General features: G+C 45.4%; 1 protein-coding gene across 1 annotated transcript; it reads right to left on the bottom strand.

Annotated features, from left to right (window-relative positions):
* Positions 1-1,768: 1,768 nt before the first annotated feature.
* LOC119968606 lies at positions 1,769-13,402 on the bottom strand. Its single transcript, XM_038801229.1, has 4 exons — positions 12,375-13,402; positions 9,983-10,170; positions 5,596-5,716; positions 1,769-2,723 (listed from the first exon to the last, which is right to left on the bottom strand). Exons 1-4 carry the CDS (start codon positions 12,913-12,915, stop codon positions 2,545-2,547), a joined length of 1,029 nt encoding a protein of 342 aa, XP_038657157.1. The 5' UTR covers positions 12,916-13,402; the 3' UTR covers positions 1,769-2,544.
* Between the last annotated feature and the right edge of the window lie 6,164 nt (positions 13,403-19,566).

Below are 19,566 nucleotides of genomic sequence, written 5' to 3'. Positions count from 1 at the left end.
CTCGATGGGCTGAATGGCCTCCTTCTGCACTGTTGGTTCTAGTCTAATACCACTGAAAATTTCTAACTGAGGGCAGTACATCTAACATCGAATGAGTGGCTTCAAGAAACCAAAACCTCATCACTTCCACTTAGCTGATATCAGATTCAGGATACCTCGCATTACCCATTGCAGAACATTAGCCGTCAACGACCATTTACAGATGGCCGATGCACTTGAACATGAGAAAGAAATGCACATTTATTCACTCGAGAATAGCATTTTGTTGGGCCTGGGTTCCTTTTGGACAGTTGTAACCCAATAAGTGCCTTATGTCTGTCATGTTTTGTTGTTGAGGTGCACCTATTTGATAGTGATGATTAAATTGAGTAATTCACTGCATTAAACTGAATCGAAAACCTGTGATCAACTGAGCTCTGTTGCCCTTGTTGCTCTAATCCAGGGGTGGGCAAACTACGGCCCGCGGGCCGCATGCGGCCCGCCAAAGGTATTTCTGCGGCCCACCAAGTCATTAAAAAAAAAAAAAATTTCTTTAAAAAAATTTTTTTAAAAAAAATTTTTTTTTTTAAAGGTTAATGGGGGGGGGGGGGCTGTTGGGTTACTTACTGGTATAGGGTGGATACGTTTACTTGAGTAGGGTGATCATTGCTCGGCACAACATTGAGGGCCGAAGGGCCTGTTCTGTGCTGTACTGTTCTATGTTCTATATGAGGCGCCCAGAATCATAACCGGGTGAAGTAATTATTTTACTTAATATACTATGCGGCCCTTTGTGAATTGTGAATTTCTGAATGTGGCCCTTGCACGGAAAAGTTTGCCCACCCCTGCTCTAATCACTATGGCGTTCTCGGAATGTTGCTCATTCTGATGTACTTTGCCAACAATGTTTCAGGGGCCACTTCCCTAGGAATGTCCAAATCCAGGGTACAGCAAGCGAAGAGGTACAATTAGCTCCATTGGTTAAATGGTAAGCACGTGATTGAGAAAACACCGACAGCACAGGTCCAATTCCAGTTGGATATGGGATCTGCCTCCTCGCCACCCTCGAGAGTGGAAGGCAGTGAGGAAACCTGCCAAGAAAATTGGCTCAGGATAAAGCAACATCAACAGAAAATGAGGCAAAGGGACCTGCCTTTGGGCAAAGCACTCGTGGAATGCATGTTGCTCAATTCCTGCAGGACTGTCAAGTTTGCAAAAGCATCTCTAAGGTCCTGTTTAAGGTCTCGAAGGGTGTTCCTCCCCGCCACTGACAATTCTGGTAGAAAATTAGGCCTCACTCTAGCTAGCGCTCCTCTGTAGGGAGCTGCCCACACTGAGCAGAATCTTTATCTATGGGAGCAGGGGTGTCATCCGCAAGCAAACGCCCCATGCCCACGGATCGGCTACCCTGCCGACTTTGGCAGAGTTGGACTTAGTCCCCAGCCGCTCGAAGAAAAATAGGACACGCGCCTCACGCCGTTGGGAACTCGGCCCATCGGGGGCAGAGCATCGGGGAGGGCCTCAGGTAACTTCCTGAGGCCGTCCCGACGGCGTACTCTGCGAGTGCGCTGTTTTGGAGGAGGCGGAGCATCGCAAAGCGGCGCCGCCCTCGATTTCAGCACCAGCGGGATTTCGGTGTCAGAGACCGGAGAATCCCGCCCCATAAATGGCATGGCAGGACAGAAAATATCAACCTTCAAAAAAAGTGGACGTGTATGACATCAAGCGCAAATCATCATGGCAGTCACTGTTACTATTTTCAATATTTATTTTAGTTACATAATCGGGACAGCCCTTGTGCAAGGCAGAAAATAAATTACAGTACTTAAGGCGTGTGGAACCAATAAAATAAAATGTTTCTTTAACTTCTTGCACCAAACACTTATCTTAAGTAGATGATATAAACAAAAAACCCTCACTTCTCAGAATAAATGTCTACTAATGTGCCAGAATGCCTTCTGAATGCAGAAACACATTATTAATCAGTCAGGTGGAGAACAAACAAATGCTACATATTGTAGGCTGTAAACAATCTCCATTTGCTTCTTGATAGCTCCATAGTCAAATAATTATAGACAACTCAAAATACACCAAGCATCTTTTCCTTACTGATCCCAATCAGAAATAACAAGTTTAAATTTTTCATACTTGATTGCTACATTAGCTATTTTTTATAACATATTTTCAAGCACATCGATTTTGGCAAGCTCAAAGTAAGAGAACTTAAAAATAAAACATCTCTAACAGGCCAACATGGTCTGCAAATTCTTAATGAACATAAAATGTTGTTTCATTTTGTTTGTTAAGTGCTTTCTTTACACAATGCTGGTACAGCAATTTTAAAAAAAACATTCATAGATGTGAGGATTTGTGCATGTAAATTAAAAGTGATATGCATGCATCTTCCAGAAATTAACAGAATATTATCATGAAACCGTGTATCCCTATCTAACCCCGCGTTTAGATGACAAGTGTGATGTCGCTCAGCCAAGCCTTTTGTTTTGTTTAATCTCTTGCTCTGTTACTGTTTGCCCACTCTTTGGGGCAGCTGGGCAGCAAAATGCCTTAGGGCTCCTTGTTTTTGGTAGATCTTCTATTTTTCAGTGCCACAAGAATGACAGGAGGAAGGCGTGTGTATCGCTTGTCATCCCAACCAAACAGCAACTTCTGTGCTAAGGACTCTTGGCATTGGACAGTCCCGAGGGCTTTGGCACAACTACCTGAAGCAGTAAATTCATTTCTTCCTGTTGGTTTAAGAATAAGATCTGTGAGGTGGGCTGAGACATACAACAAATTTGTATCCGATCGATGTTGATAATGCTCAATTTAGCAGTGGCCTTGCACTTCCAAAGGTGTGAAGGTTAGGTGGATTGGTCATTGTAAATTGTCCCTTAGTGTCCAAAAGGTTAAGTGGGGATACTGGGATAGGGTGGATGCGTGACCTTAAGTAGGGTGCTCTTTCCAAGGGCCGGTGCAGACTTGATGGGCTGAATAGCCTCCTACTGCATGGTAAATTCTATGATTCTATGGGTACCATTTGCAATTGGCGTTGGTACGGTGGGGAGAGGAGGCAGGAAATGGATATTAGGAGGTCAGCAATTAGGACAGCAATGGGTCAAGCAAGCAAGCAGGTGATGGGTCTGATGGATGAGGTGGGCTCAGGTAGAAGATAAGAGAGAATCCCAACTTCTGTGCATGGTTCCACAATGTGTAAATCTTATCTGCCAGCAGTTCAAACAGTATTTCCAATACACCCTGATAAAGCATTTTTACTGTTTCATAGGATGTACAAGTTGATTGTGGCTTGCTTTCGACACCCCTAGAGACAACTGACCCAATTGAAAGATTAATTTTGGGCTATTTGTCTTGCAAACAGCAGGTTAAGTGCCATAGAAGATGGGTAAGAGTGGTCACAGGTCGACAGCCGGCCTCTGGAGTACTGTGGGGCAGAAAGGAGTATTTCTGCTTCCCCTGGCTTCACATTGAGCTAGACAAACATTACCTTCCTTTTACTGTGATGGCTAAGCAGCAACCAGGCTCAGAAACTCTTAGCAGAGTAGGACCAATACCAGCTAAGCTCAGGGTGATGCTCTATCAATTACCACAAAGACGGGAATGGTGGAACAATCGAGGCTTTATTGAGCAAAGATGTTGTGCCTCCTGTAGCTGGAACCAGAATGGCTGCAGCACAGGCGAGCACACATATTTATATGCCGCCTACTGGGCGGAGCCAGCATTATACGGGCAGTGCTGTAATACATGCAATATACTACTAGTGGTGACTACCACATTCACCCCCTGTTAAAAAAAAGGGTTCGGCGGGGGTGGTGGAAATCATTAAAAGTTAAGTCTGTCGGGGACCTTGACCCTCCTCTGTGATCGCCTCAGTCCTGGTGGTGATGTGGGCGCCGACTTGGTCACCTGTGACCCCGGGAGCGTGTTGTCCTCGTCACCCCTGAGTGGAACCAGTGGAAGGACGGATCCTGCAGGAGTGGGGGCTGCGGTGAGGTTCGCTGGAGGGAGGATGAGTTGCGCAGGGGTGAAAGAGGCAACCGGGGGGGGCGGTGTCAGGTCAGGGGTCATGGGTGGAGATCCAGCAGGTGCCAAGTCCCGGAGAGAGACTGTCTTGGCGCCCGTCGGGGTGTGCCACGTAGGCGTACTGCGAGTTAGCATGTAAGAGGTAGACTTTTTCGATCAAGGGGTCCGACTTATGGGTCCGCACATGCTTCCAAAGGAGGACGGGTCCAGGAACTGTCAGCCATGTTGGGAGCGAGACCCCGGAGGTGGACTTCCTGGGGAAGGCAAACACCCGTTCATGAGGGATCTCGTTAGTTGCGGTGCAGAGGCGCGATCGGATAGAGTGGAGCGCGTTGGGGAGGACCCTCTGCCAGCGGAAGGCTGGGAGATTTTTAGACCGAAGGGCCAGCACGACGGCCTTCCAGACCGTCCCGTTCTCCCTCTCCACCTGCCCATTTCCCCGGGGGTTGTAGCTGGTCGTCCTCCTCGAGGCGATGCCCTTGCTGAGCAGGAACTGATGCAGCTCATCACTTATGAAGGAGGATCCCCGGTCGTTGTGGATGTAGGTGGGGAAAACGAACAGAGTGAAGATGCTGTGGAGGGCTTTAATTACCGTGGCAGAAGTCATATCGGGGCATGGGATGGCAAAAGGGAATCGGGAGTATTCATCAATCACGTTCAGAAAGTACGTGTTGTGGTCGGTGGAGGGGCCCTTTGAAGTCCACGCTGAGGCGTTCAAAAGGGCGGGAGGCCATCACCAGGTGCGCTCGATCTGGCCGATAGAAGTGCAGCTTGCACTCTGCGCAGACCTGGCAGTCTCTGGTGAGGGTCCTGACCTCCTCAATGGAGTAGGGCAGGTTGCGGGCCTTGATGAAATGGAAGAACCGGGTGACCCCCGGGTGGCAGAGGTCATGGTGGAGTTCCCAGTGTCGGTCCGCTTGTTCGCTGGCACATGTACCGCGGGATAGGGCATCAGGGGGCTCGTTGAGCTTCCCCGGGCGATACAAAATCTCGTAATTATAGGTGGAGAGCTCGATCCTCCACCTCAGGGTCTTGTTGTTTAAAAAATTCTTTGCTCAATAAATTGATGCACTATCAATTACCACAAAGACGAGAGTAGTGGAATAATTGAGGCTTTATTGAGCAAAGATGTTGTGCCTCCTGTAGCTGGAACCAGAATGGCTGCAGCACAGGAGAGCACACATATTTATATGCCGCCTACTGGGCAGAGCCAGAAGGCAGGGATTTACCCTTGTACCTCTAATATACGGGCAGTGCCGTAATACAAGTAATATACTACTCATGGTGACAACACAAGGCAACCCAATTTCTAAGATGGGACCTTAGCAGATTTCAAGAGCCTCAGTACTAGCATATTCAGGGTCCTAACCACCTGTCTATGGTAGCCACTCCAGATGCCTGAAAACTGTCCAAAACAAACATGGGGACAACTGTGACCAATGTTTACCCTGCTGCGGGATGGCTGTTCCACACACCAATTTGGAAATTACATATTTAGCAGGAATCCAATGTATTTCAATTTCAAAAGTAACCTTAGAATGACCCCAATTTGAAGAGTGACAATAAAATAATACTTACCATCAACAGTTACGGGCCACATCTGCATTGAAAGGCGAAGGGATCTGGAATAAAACCACTTGCAGGCTTTGGTTGGCAGCTCCAGTATGATATAGTTCGAGTCGTTGGTAACACACACTGGCTGAAAAAACAAGAATTAGAGATTGCAAAATAAAGATGAAGGGAGCATGACGTGCACAGCAATTAATCCACCACCAAATATAGGCAAAATCCAAAATTTCAAGATCTTCCTCACAGAGAATGTTTGGAATTCCACAGTTGTTCGCTGAATATTGTTTCTCTCTCGCTGCCCCTAAACCATCGCCTCTAAAAATGTCCCTCTTCTCTCCGGTCAGGTACCACAACCAAGTGGTAATTGTTCATTGTTCAAATGAGTGCTGACAGGCTATTTAATTATGCGATGTTACTTGGTCATATCAAATGTACACACCCTTTTCGTCACCAAGGCTCTTTGGATAACAGTGCCCTGTATATTTGTATTCAAAATCTTGTGATGAAAAAGAGAACTTTATATGGGCACCAGAACTGTGACTCAGCCCATAACACATTTGCTACAGCTTTACAACATCCTGGTTTAGCTCACTAGGCTAAGTCGCTAGCTTTTAAAGCAGACCAAGCAGGTCAGCAGCACAGTTCGATCCCCGGAGAGGCACCGGAATGTGGCGACTAGGGGCTTCTCACAATAACTTCATTGAAGCCTACTTGTGACAATAAGTGATTTTCATTTTCATTTAATTTCATCCACAACATTGTGTATTGGAGCATTGAGGCACAGCACCTCAGACTAGCAGGTTGTTCTTTTCATTTCCAAGTTGAGGCCATTTTGCCCACACAATTGCGAAGCAGAGTCGGGAGTCCCAAGTGAATCTGTGACAAGCTAGTCCATGATAACTAGTCAAATAATATATTGCCACTGGTTTGGGAGCAACCTGGCGGTCCACTCTACCATTTGCAAGGGCACATGGCCCAGAAGGATTAAAGAGAGGAATATGGGAGATAAACTCTGACGGTTACATGCTTAATACTGGGGAGCTAAAAGCATAGGAACAGGAGTAGGCCATTCAGCCCCTCGAGCCTATCCTGCCAGTTAATGAGTTCATGGCTGATCTGTGGCCTAACTCCATATGGGCCTTCCCATGTGATGCACGATCAATTGCACAAAGACGAGAGTTGAATACAACTGAGGCTTTATTGCTCTAAGATGTGTGGCCTCCCACAGCAGCTGGCGAAATGGCTGCTGCACGGAGGACACACATATAAATATGTGTGTCCGTGCGGAGTATAAATTTATACTCCGCCTATTGGGCGGAGCCAGCAGGCAGGGACTACCGTCGTACCTGTAGTACAGGTCCTACCATACATCACCTAATATAGGTGCAACAGTGGTTTACCACACCATGTCCCTTAATATCTTTGCTTAACAAAAATCTATCGATCTCATCTTTAAAATTAACAACTGATCTCGCTTCAACTGCTGTTTGTGGGACAGAGTTCCAAACCTCTACCACCCTTTGCGTGAAGACGTTCTTCCTAACATCTCTCCTGAACCCTCTGGCCCTGATGTTTAGACTATGCCCCCTGGGTATGCAATCTCCAACCAGTGGAAATAGTTTCTCTTTATCCACCCTGTCTTTTTCTGTGAACCCCCGGTATTTATTTATGAAAATAAGATTTCGACAGTGACAATTTCTGAATCCTCTGTCAGACCGTTGGTTCTGTCTTTATGCTCCAGTGGGCAGTGCATTCTGTGCTCATTTTAATTAATCTATATTGGGTATTACATTCTTCAGAATGCTAAAACTTCCACGCAACCTCACAGCCCTTTCTTCAAACCATAGAATCCCTACAGTGAAGAAGGAGGCCATTTGCTCCATCAAGTCTGCACAGGCCCGCTCCTGCGCCCTATCCCAGTAATCCCACATAACATGCACATCTTTGCACACTAACGGGCAATTTTATCATGGCCAATCCACCTAAACTGGGCATTTTTGGACTGTGAGAGGAAACCAAAGCACCAGAGGAAACCCACAGAGACACGGGCGGGGGAGAATGTGCAAACTCTAGTCACCCAAAGAGAGAATTGAAGCTGGATCCCTGGCACTGTGAGCAGTGCTGACCAATGTACCACCGAGCCGTCCCATGATTCCTAAAATAAACACAACTGCAAGGTGGAAGCACAGCTCCATCAGGAACACATTTTACCACCACAGTCTCTGCAAAAATTGCAGTCCCATATCAGCTGTATAGAACCTTAGTTAGGCCGCACTTGGAGTATAGTGTTCAATGCTGGTCGCTCGCCGCACTACCAGAAGGATGTGGAGAGGGTGCATAAGAGATTTACCAGGATGTTGCCTGGTATGGAGGACATTAGCTATGAGGAGAGGTTGAATAAACTCGGTTTGTTCTCACTGGAACGAAGGAGGTTGAGTGGCGACCTGATAGAAGTCTACAAAATTATGAGGAGCATAGACAGAGTGGATAGTCAGAGGTTTTTTCCCAGGGTAGAGGGGTCAATTACTAGGGGGCATATGTTTAAGGTGCGAGGGGCAAGGTTTAGAGGAGATGTACGAGGCAGGTTTTTTACACAGAGGGGAGTGGGTGCCTGGAACTTGCTGCCGGAGAAGTTGGTGGAAGCAGGGACGACAGTGACATTTAAGGGGCATCTTGACAAATACATGAATAGGATGAGCATAGAGGTATATGGACCAAGGAAGTGTAGAAGATTTTAGTTTAGACGGGTAGCATGGTCGGCACAGGCTTGGAGGGCCGAAGGGCCTGTTCCTGTGCTGTACTTTTCTTTGCTCTTTGTATCGGATCTTGCCTTCACCATCGCAATGAAACCCAGCCCCAGGTACAGATGATTGGGACTGGAGTTTTTTCTTTTTTTAGCTTAGGTTAGTGGCCTAGTGGGATGTGCTGCTTCTGTATACCGCGCTGCAGTGGCAAGAATATAACCGGATGGCAGTTTTGCATCTTTTAAAAATGCCAGGAGGCCGGATCCAGGCAGGCAGGACTGAAAGCTAACCAAACAGGAGGGACCGGTTGGGCCATGCGGGTCACCCTGTTTCTAAACCGCCACGTTGCTTCATTTTGTGAAAATGAGCCAATCTGTCGCTGCCAGGAAAAGAACAGCGTAGACGGACGGCGTCGTGGGATTTTGCCGCGACTTCGAACGACCTGCTCCTCCACAGCCTCCCAAACTTGAGTGTGATGGCGTTCCAGACGCAGGTTCCACAAAATGACAAGATCGAGAACACTGCCCATCGAGAGACAACACCACCAAGCGACGGAGACAACAGGGTGCCGTTAACACAAATTGCAACGGAGGTTTCAAGCTGCACAAAGCAAAACTGTTACAAGTAATCTTGGCCGCAGGCCTTTACTTTGCAACGGCTTTGACCCTCAGCATTGATTTAGGTTACCTGAGCAAGATCCTACCTCTGCAATATGGCAATCATGCAATAGTGAGGAAAATAAAACGAGCGGCCAGCATGCAGCAGAAGGCATTAGGGGCGAATGGCCGCTGAGTGATTACTAGTCTTGATGTCACAAAGCGGTTTGAAGTAGCCTCTCAGGCAGAACACAAGCTTTTCAGTGAAATTGCTTGGAGCTATTGGAGCGAAATAGAACGACTGACAGATGAAAGCCTGTCCGAAGTTACTGTCTGGCTACGGTGGTACAATGTCCAAACTAAAGAAGCAGACTCATTGGGATTGCCCCATTATTCCAAAGGGAGAGAGAGTCAGTGTGCCCTGGTCAGTGCCTGCTCTCAACTCTACCTGTGCTTCAAGACCACTACTTCAGGGCTGCCTTGATCAATGAACAGGCTGCTAGACCCCCAACCTCAGTATCCGCACCTGCACAAAATGTGCCCCCTATTCCCAAAGGTTACCCTTGGGATCATACCCTAACCTACACACGCGCAGTTGCCTCCGGTGACCATCACATCATCTCTCCACTCAGCGACCCCACCTCCAACACTGCGACCTAATCAGCAGCTATTGTAGCTGACTATGCATGGTCACGCTGCAATGTGGCTCCCATGTATGCTGCAATTTCTATCTTGAAACTATTCTCAGATTCAAATCTTAACTCCTATATGCACTAGCTGCAGAGTACATGATCAGTTGCAGCCACACACAATAGGTTGGAAAATAGACTTGTCTGTCACTCAGTGTGCGTGTTAAACTTATAACGTCAGATTACCTCTCTGTTTGCAAGACAAGACATGAACTGCCAGAGGGAGGCCAGAAATTAAGCTGTATTTATTAAGAAATCCTCTCGAACACCACTACCAACATGAGGAAGCAGGGAAGAGGAAGTTGAAAAATATCGTCTGAAAGCTTCAAAATCTATCCAGTGGACAGCATGAATAATTTGAATTTACCTCGTATTTAGACCATTTGCCTTTTCTGAGAGTGACGCTGAAGTTCCTCCCTTCGCTCTGAAGCCAATCTTTTTCTTTGTCACCCAGAAAGAACACGAGGAAAGCACCTAACAGGTTGACCTCCTTCCGCAGTTCCTTCTCCACTGAATAATTTCGGAACTCCAGCTCAATGTCTTCTTTCCAGCTCACTGTTTCATAATACAGGCATAAATATTTAGCAAATTACACTTGGAAAACAAAACAACTTGAAGGTTATCGTGATGCTGTTTTTGTTTCTATGTGACCCAAAACTCTTCTCTAACTTAAAACTTATTACCGGACACCATTGTATTAAAAACAACTTTATAAAAGTTTCATTCCAATCACTGGAGTTCACCCCATCATTCTGTTGTTTCCCAGAAATAACACAAGGGGTATATCTTTATTCAAAATCTCTTGATGTAAAACTTCATGTAAACAAATGAGAACTTGTTTGATAAACGTAAGCTGCAACGATATAAAGTTGACAGCATTATTCCACTTGCAGATGAAGCCACGTGATGAAAATGGCACGTGAATCTTGTTGCTCAATTCTTTCATGAGCAAAAAACTCTTCGATTTGATCAATACATGCCATGAATTACTAAAGAGCACATGGTGAATATCTAATATTATTGTTCAAGTTCTGCCTTACACAGCAGATTTTGAACATACAACTGCATGGCCACATTACTGTTCTCATTCCATTATACTATGCAGTCATCCTTCGCTGGGACATTTGCTGTAGTTTTACAATACATTGAGGTGTTACAGTGAGAATCCTTCCTTTCTGAAAGAAAAGAACTGCAATGCTTATTGCACATTCTAGTCAGTCCTTTTAGAGAATTTTTGGTAGACAGCAGAAGGATAACTCAATAGCCCAATACCAGGGACCAGCAGTACTCACATTTGTACTTCAATGGTGGCTGCGAAAAGGCTTAAACTTGAAGTAACACAGCGTTATAATCTTTATTGTCACAAGTAGGCTTACATTAACACTGCAATGAAGTTACTGTGAAAATCCCCTAGTCACCACATTCCGACCCCAGTACACTGAGGGAGAATTCAGTATGTCCAATTTGCCTAACAACATGTCTTTCGAGACGTGTGGGAGGAGCCCGGAGTGCCCAGAAACCCACGCAGGCACGGGGAGAATGTGCAGCCTCCACAGTGACCCAAGCTGGGAAACAAACCTGGCGCCCTGAAGCTGTGAAGCAACAGTGCTAACCACTGTACTATCGTGCTGCCCGAACATCAATCAGTGGTACTACTAGATAACAAATTACTTCTTCAGCCCACATAAGTATGGATCAATATAGTCCAACTGGAGACGGCACGGTGGTACAGTGGTTAGCACTGTTACCTCACACCATCAGGGGTCAGGGTTCGATTCCAACCTCGGGTGACTCTGTGTAGAGTTTGCACGGTCTCCCCGTGTCTGCGTAGGTTTTGTTCCGGTGTTCCGGCTTCCTCCCACAGCCCAAAGATGTGCAGCTTAGGTGGTTGGCCATGCTAAATTGCCCCTTGGTGCCCAAAAAAGGTTAGGTGGAGTTACCGGGCTGGGGTAGGGACGTGGGCCTGATTAAGGTGCCCTTTTGGGGGTTGATGCCGACTCGATGGGCCAATTGGCCTCCTTCTGTATTGTAGTGATCCTAACTCACTCTGTTTTCTAATGGGTTGCAGTCAGCAAGCAGAAGGCACCATGACAATGTAACATTTGCTCCATTAAATTATATCCTTTTTACTCATCGCTTTGTTAAAATCTGAAATGTGCTGTCTGACAGGGTGGTGGAATGACGTCCAATAGTAATTTCAAAAAGGTATTGGATCTCTACTTTAAAAGGAAATATTTGAAGGGCTATGGGGGAAAGAGCAGGGAAGGGCCAAATTGCTATGTCTTTCAGAGAGCAAGCACTAGCCTGATCTGCAGACTAGCCACTTTCTGTGGTGTGTGATTCTATCCCTCAATCCCTAACTCTTGAGAACAAGTCTAGTGTTGGGAGTGAGGACAGAGGTTAGACATGCTGCAAACACTCACACATACACCTTGCTTAGGGACCTCTGCTATTTGGTCAGCACCACAGAGTTAATATGATTGGATATTTATTCAATTTCCATCAAGGAACTGCAATGTTAAAACTTAAGTAAATTGATTCATTCATTGGAATAATGACAGTGTTCTTCCCCTCTCAAGATTGTGTGTCGGAACAATATTTTGATTCAGGGGGGAAATTCTGAGGAAAACCATTCATCATTCCCGATTAAAGCCTACCCTTACTATCATGGTGCTATACAATACCACGATTCGTTTTACATTTTTCTCCGTTTGCAATACTAACCATGCAGCGGAAAAGCAGAATATTTTTCTCCTCACCTTGTATTAGTGGCAGTGTTATTATGCTTTGTAGTAAATGCAGGTTTAGACGTTGTCGGAAACTCTGGGCTGTTGTTTCCTTCTCAGCATCACACCCGCTGAAGCTTGACTTGGGGGAAGCAGTCAGCACAAATGCTTTCAGCATTTCCCGCTCCCAGGCATTCAGACATTCCGACCTCTGCACGGCCCTCAGACCTGACCTAGCTTCAATCTCCTTTGCAAACCCCCTCCTTTCATCTCTATCACCCCGCTTCCAGTCACCTCCTTGATTTCTCCTTAAACCTGAGAAGTATTTGCAGTAAGTGTCAATGGATGTATCTCCCTTTCTGAGGAGATCACGGATGTGTGCCGACCCTGCCCGTCTTTGGCAAAGGACTTTACCGTTCAGCATCTCAAATGCCTTTCTGCTCCAGTTAGATGATGATCGCCTTGAACCTTCCCTCCCAACACTAGAACTTTTTACCTGATCAATGGGAACCCACAGAACCAGCACCATGCAGCACACTGTTAAAAACCAACAGCTCAACATGTCCTGTCCCATTTCTCTGTGTTCCTTTCAGCCTCTAAATCGTTCCTTCCAATATTTTGCCTCTGTTCTCCCTCCAGTCCTGATTTCCCCCGTTTGATTTCCTTGATCTCACTCTGTGCAGTGCCTCCCAAGTTCTTCAACTCCCCCGGTTTCCTAATGGTTCTCTGGTTTCCTAATGTCCAGTCAGGCCCAGTCTTCCAATTAATTTCAGTAGTCAGTATCTCTGCCCCAATCTTTGGTTGTCTCTATATCTAATTGCACCCACTGTCCAATGTTCGAATCTCACCTCGGTCCCTACTTCTCTGACCTACCGCTTGCTCCTGCAATAAACAGGCGGATAAATATTTTCCCCTCTTTTAGTCTGGGGGAGCTGCTCAGGAATGAAAACAAAAAGTTACCGGCGCTCAGCAACACATACGACGTCCGAGTGAATGCAGAAAGAGAGCTCTGCACACTGTGTGCTTGCTCAATGACACGTGTGTAAAGGTGGGGCGCCTTCTTGAGGTGGAACTGGTGCCCAGCCAAGGGCCCCCACCCCCACCCTCACCCAAGGGTCTTGGAGCCTTGAAGTCTGAGGCTGTGCACTGTTCCCCCACGTCACTTAGTCCCACTGTTCTATTCCCTCCTGTTTTCGTGGAGGAATTGCAAACATCAGCCCTTCAGCTCTTTTAATACTTTGACTTTTGAAGCTTGCAGCTTCGTGTCCTAATTTTGCATTTTCCACACCCGTTCAATTTGCTGCGGGGGGGGGGGGGGGGAAGGGAGTGAATTACCCCAACAGTCTTGGAGTTTTGTGCTTCTGGTCCAAAGAACTTCCTCTGAGATGTTGTTTTGGAACTTGGTAGCTGTGGATTGATTGGCTATAAAGTTACTAAATGACAGAGTCATCACCATTCAGGACATTTTAGGAGTGAAGTTGATTGCCACACAGACTCTGATCACTCCAAAACTATTTAAAACTTTGTTCTGCCGGGTGAGCTATGTTGGAAAAGGGTCCATTTCTAAACGAAAATAAACGAGGCTCCGAAGGTCTGTTAAATGATTTTGGTTAATCCAATGATTGTGTTGTATTCGATACCTTGCCTTCTGCACATGAAATGAAAATCAGGGAATATTTTCCATGAGGTGTGGGAGTGACATTTATCAAATATTACCCCTAGCCACATGGCTCAACATTGTGGTGTAAAAGCACAAATACTAGCATGCAGAAATAGCCCCATGTCAATATATGTATCTCAATACGTTAACACCAGTTTACCTAGCAAGTAATCTGCAGCATCTGACTGCTTTCATATAGGGCCTGTAACATAGAAAAATCTCCCAGAGCATCTCACAGCATGAATCCAGACTCCAACCTTTCCAGCAACTCAAAAAATGGATAGCCACAAATTGAAAGGATACTCACTGTGTCGAATTCTCACCACAGGAACAGAAAGGATATTCAAGCATTGAAACAACAGAGAGAAGTCACAAGATTGATCCTCCACTTTGAGCAAGGACTGGATAAACATATGTCTTTCAGCCATGAGGATGGCTTCCTAGAAGAGATAATAATAATCTTTATTATTGTCACAAATAGGCTTACATTGACACTGCATGAAGTTACTGTGAAAAATCCCTAGTCGCCACATTCCAGCGCCTGTTTGGGTACACAGAGGGAAAATTCAGAATATCCAAATTACCTAATGGCACGTCTTTCGGTACTTGTGGGAGGAAACCGGAGCACCCGGAGTAAACCCACGCAGACACCGGGAGAACATGCAGACACCACACAGACAGTGACCCAAGCTGGGAATCGAACCCGGGTCCCTGGCTTTGTGAAGCAACAGTGCTAACCACTGTGCTACTGTGCCGTCCAGACAGAATATATATAGATATAGAGATAGAAACAATATTAAATGATAAGGAAACGATAAATATGCACAATTGTTTTAAAACCAAGGGGACAAGGTCCAAACCAGCAAAAGGCAAAAATTAGGAGTGGTATCAGAAAACTCCTCAGACAGAGAACGATCAACATATTATGGATTCCACATGAAGTGGTGGAAGCAACAGCCCCGGAATCATTTAAGAAACATGATGTGGAGATGCTGGCGTTGGACTGGGGTGAGCACAGTAAGAAGTCTTACAACACCAGGTTAAAGTCCAACAGGTTTGTTTCAAATCACTAGCTTTCAGAGCACTGCTCCTTCCTCAAGTAACCTGGTGTTGTATGATTTAAGAAACAGTTATATGCTGAAACAGGAGGGAATTTGGTGCAATTCGGGATGACCGAACTTCATTTCACTAAATGGCCTTTCTCACCCATGAAGGTCTTGTGATTCTGTGAACAGTACAAACAAAGATTAAATGTATTGATATACAACTTTAGTGTCAGTGTAAAGCTGCTGTGCTTCCATACCGACGCTAAACTTGTGAAGCGTAAATTCTATGTTAAATCAAAACTGATTCTGAAGCAAAGCATAACCAGACTTGCTCCTCTGAGGAGGTCCCATTCTCCTTTGTTCTGTTATCAAGTCTGGTCTGACTGTGCATCAAAACTGCGTTTGTGCTCATCTCACAGTACTGGTGCGAAGGAAACTCACTTTGCAGCTGTACAATGGTATGATCGACAAATTATTTGTATCAGCAAGGTTTACATGTAACAAATGTCTAAAAAGTGAATTTCGAAACCTGTGACTGTGAATCCTGTGACTGTGAATCCTGTGAATATGAATCTTGTGACTGTGAATCCTGTGACTGAATCGTCTGACTGTGAATTCTTTAAATGTGAATCCTGTGAATGTAAATCCTATTGTATAATCATAAAGTCGCTACAGTGCAGAAGGAGGCCATTCAGCCCATCGAGTCTACATCGACCCTCCAAAAGAGCACCCAACCTAGGCTCTCACCCCCAAGCTAACCCATAACCCAGTAACCCCCCCCCTAACTTTTTTGACACTATGGGGCTATGTATCATGACCAACCCGTCTAACCTGCGCATCTTTGAACTGTGGGAGGAAACGCGAGCACTGAGAGGATACCCACGCAGTCACGGGGAGAACGTGCAAACTCCACACAGACAATCACCCAAGATCAGAATCGAACCTGGGTCCCTAACGCTGTGAGGCAACAGTGCTAACCACTGTGCCACCATACCACCGTCTGTGAATGTGTATCCCGTGACAGTGAACCCTGTGAATATGAATCCTGGCAAGTCCAGAATTTATTGTCCATCCTTAATTACCCTGGAGAAGGTGGTGGTGGTGGTGAGCGGCCTACTTGAACCACTGCAAGCCCATATGATGTAGATATGCTCACAATGCTGTTGGAAGGAAGATCAATGTTTTTGGCGCCCAGCGACAGTGAAGCAATGTTGATATAACACCAAGTCAGGATGATGTGTGGCTTGGAGGGGAACTTCCAGGTGATGGCATTCCTATGCCTCTGCTGTCCTTATCCTTTTGTCTGTGGTACAGGTCACATGTTTGGAAGATGCTGCTAGAAGAAGGCTTGCCAAGTTGCCGGAGAGAGTGAATATAGTGCTTTCTTCATCCAGTCTCCATATAATAGTCAATTGAAAGAGCTTAAATTCCAGGATGTGAACATTGATGCCAAAGCTGTCATTTCTTGAAAATCTCTAGTTTGTAAAAGAGCCATCAAGGGGAGATCAACATCTGGAGTTTTTGAGAACAGGGACTCTCACATCTCCAACACAAGAACCAGTGATCACAATGATCACATTTGATATTACAAGAATTGGAAAGGTTACTAATGGCGAAACATAACTGCTGAAATTTAAGGACCAACTTTAGGAGTTTGAGAAATCTTGTTAAGGGTGAGTCTTGAAGGTTTGAATATGGCTAGGAATGTAAATGGTGCTGATACTGAATACAATGGGTCAAACCAAGGTACCAAGCTTATAAACAAAACTGTCTGATTAAATGGGACTGCCAAGCAACTCACAAAGAAAGGAAAATGCATTTATAATAATAATAGCTTATTGTCACAAGTAGGCGTCAATGATGTTACTGTGAAAGCCCCTAGTCACCACATTCCAGCACCTGTTCGGGGAGACCAGTACGGGAATTGAACCCGTGCTGCTGGCACTGTTCTGCATTGCAAGCCAACTATTTAGCCCACTGTGCTAAACCAGCCCCAAACCCAGCATTTAATGAAGAGAAATAGCACAGAATTAAGATGAAAGAATATGCCTGAAGTGGAAAGAAGGCATCAAAGTCACAAAGAAAATATTTGTGTTGAATAAGACAAGAGAAGTGATGAGCAATTGTAATTTATTCTAGTTATAGAACAATAGAATTCCTGCAGTGCGGAAGGAGGCCATTCGGCCCAATGAGTGTGCACCACCCCTCTGAAAGAGCATTCTAAGGAGGCCCACTCTGTCGCCCTATCCCCCTAACCCCACCTAACCTGCACATCTTTGGACATTATGGGGCAATTTAGCAGAACCAATCCGCCTAAACTGCACAATTCTGGACTGTGGGAGGAAACCGGAGCACCCGAAGGAAAATCACACAGACACAGGGAGAACGTGCAAAACTCTACACAGTCAGCCAAGACCGGATTGAACCCGTGTCCCTGTCGCGATGAGGCAGCAGTGCTAACCACTGTGCCACTGTATATTACAAGAAGAAGGAAATCAAGGCATGGAGTGGGGTCAAAAGTGCTCAAAAGTTTTATTGTCTCAGTTTTTACCAAGGAGGAGACAAGAACATGATCTGAAAATATTTTGTAGTGCAGTGTGGTTAATTAGTGATAGTAAGCATAGCAGGCTGAGGAGGGACATGTTGAGTTTGGAGCAATAATGCCCAAAACTTCCCACTGCTGATGTTTTCCTCAGTTCACGGTTGGATTGCATAGTATTTGAATTAATAGAGATTGATTGTTGTGATCAGCCCACAACTCCATTATCATTGAATCATATGATTAACAGGATGGCAAGAAGTGAACAATGTATTTTTTTATGCCTAGCAATTCCAATATTCCGATGTTTCCCAAGGCTACCTTAAGCCTGTAGAGCCTGTAACCCGTTTTCAGAGGCGTCCATCGTGCTGGGATTGAACATGAATTTCCCAGAGCTATGGTCCTTTTACATTCTCCAGTGACCAACAGGTGAGCCACGTGCACAAAATATTCAGGTTCAGTTGCAAATCTTCCAAACAGTTTGAGTAATTCCCAATCCCCCCCCCCCCCCCCCCCCCCCCCTCAGCATACTGCTGTAAAAGTAATGTCCTGTCCAGAAGCCAGGATGCAAAATATATATTTATGCCAACGTGGCTACTTTTTATGATTATTTTATTTTTTAAATGGGCAAAGGCTTTAACCTGTCACGCCTGAAAAGCCATGATTCAGAGCAGAAGAATTTCTAGCCTTCAGAAAACCAGAAGGGACTTTATTATCTTTAAAGAGGCACTAATGCCTCCGGCGACTGCAGTAAATCAAATTCTAAAGGAATGCACCAACACACTTTACATTTCTAAGACAGCACTCTGGCCAACCAAGATAGTATTTCTGCAAGGACAAAACAGACTCTCATTTCTCTATTAAACCTCTCAAGAGTCTCGACCTTGGAAAATATAACCTTTGTCTAAATTGCAGGAGGAAATCTGCAAACTAAGGTAGTATATTTGGGACTCTGCGTTACTTCTAATTTGGAAATAGCTTGTAAACAGAACAGTACATACCGGACATTGTGTTATTAAAGATCATACTTGGCTGTTAGGAAGTCTACTTCAGATAGTTACATCACTTTGTACCCAAGTCCTAGCAAATGAGGCAACGTTCTCAATTTTCAACAACAGTAAAAATAACTCAAATATCCCAGCTCACATTTGCAAAAAAAGTAGCAACCCAATGTCTACGCACAGGTCACATCTTTTAAAGCACAATCTAGTGTTTTTAATATTTAGTACAACAGACCAAGAAGAGTCCTGCTTCAGAATCTGCTCTGTAATGAATTTCCTATGTTAACCAAAACAGTTGAGCTTTATTTATCTTGAACTCTCAAAAAACAAAGAACAAAGAAAAGTACAGAACAGGAACAGGCCCTTCGGCCCTCCAAGCCTGCGCCGACCATGCTGCCCATCTAAAATAAAATCTTATACACTTCCGGGGTCCGTATACCTCTATTCCCATCCTATTCATGTATTTGTCAAGATGTCCCCTAATCGGCAGCACGGTGGTGCAGTGGGTTAGCCCTGCTGTCTCACGACGCCGAGGTTCCAGGTTTGATCCCGGCTCTGGATCACTGTCCGTGTGGAGTTTGCACATTCTCCCCATGTTTGTGTGGGTTTCTCCCCCCACAACCCAAAGATGTGCAGGCTGGGTGGACTGGCCACACTAAATTGACCCTTAATTGGAAAAAATTAATTAGGTACTCTAAATTTATAAAAACAAAACAAAAAAAAAAAGATGCTCCCTAAACATCACTATCGTCCCTGCTCCACCACCTCCTCTGGCAGCGAGTTCCAGGCACTCACTACCCTCTGTGTCTAAAACTTGCCTCGTACCTCTCCTCTAAACCTTGCCCCTCGCACTTCAAACCTATGCCCCCTAGTAATTGACCCCTCTACCCTGGAAAATAGTCTCTGACTATCCACACTGTCTATGCCCCTCATAATTTTGTAGACCTCTGTCAGGTCGCCCCTCAATCTCCATCGTTCC

The sequence above is a fragment of the Scyliorhinus canicula genome, chromosome 7, assembly GCF_902713615.1.
Source record: "Scyliorhinus canicula chromosome 7, sScyCan1.1, whole genome shotgun sequence".
Taxonomy (NCBI): Eukaryota; Metazoa; Chordata; class Chondrichthyes; order Carcharhiniformes; family Scyliorhinidae; genus Scyliorhinus; species Scyliorhinus canicula.
This window is presented reverse-complemented; position numbering and strand designations above follow the sequence as displayed.

What these genes read in the sequence shown, in the direction of transcription:
- LOC119968606 (XM_038801229.1), bottom strand. Translation starts at nt 12,915, where the DNA reads ATGGGACAGGACATGTTGAGCTGTTGGTTTTTAACAGTGTGCTGCATG. An exon ending in GCAAATGGTCTAAATACGAG is followed by an intron (nt 5,717 to 9,982) that starts GTAAATTCAAAT and finishes TTGTTTTTTCAG; the next exon opens with CCAGTGTGTGTTACCAACGA. An exon ending in GTGGCCCGTAACTGTTGATG is followed by an intron (nt 2,724 to 5,595) that starts GTAAGTATTATT and finishes TTAAACCAACAG; the next exon opens with GAAGAAATGAATTTACTGCT.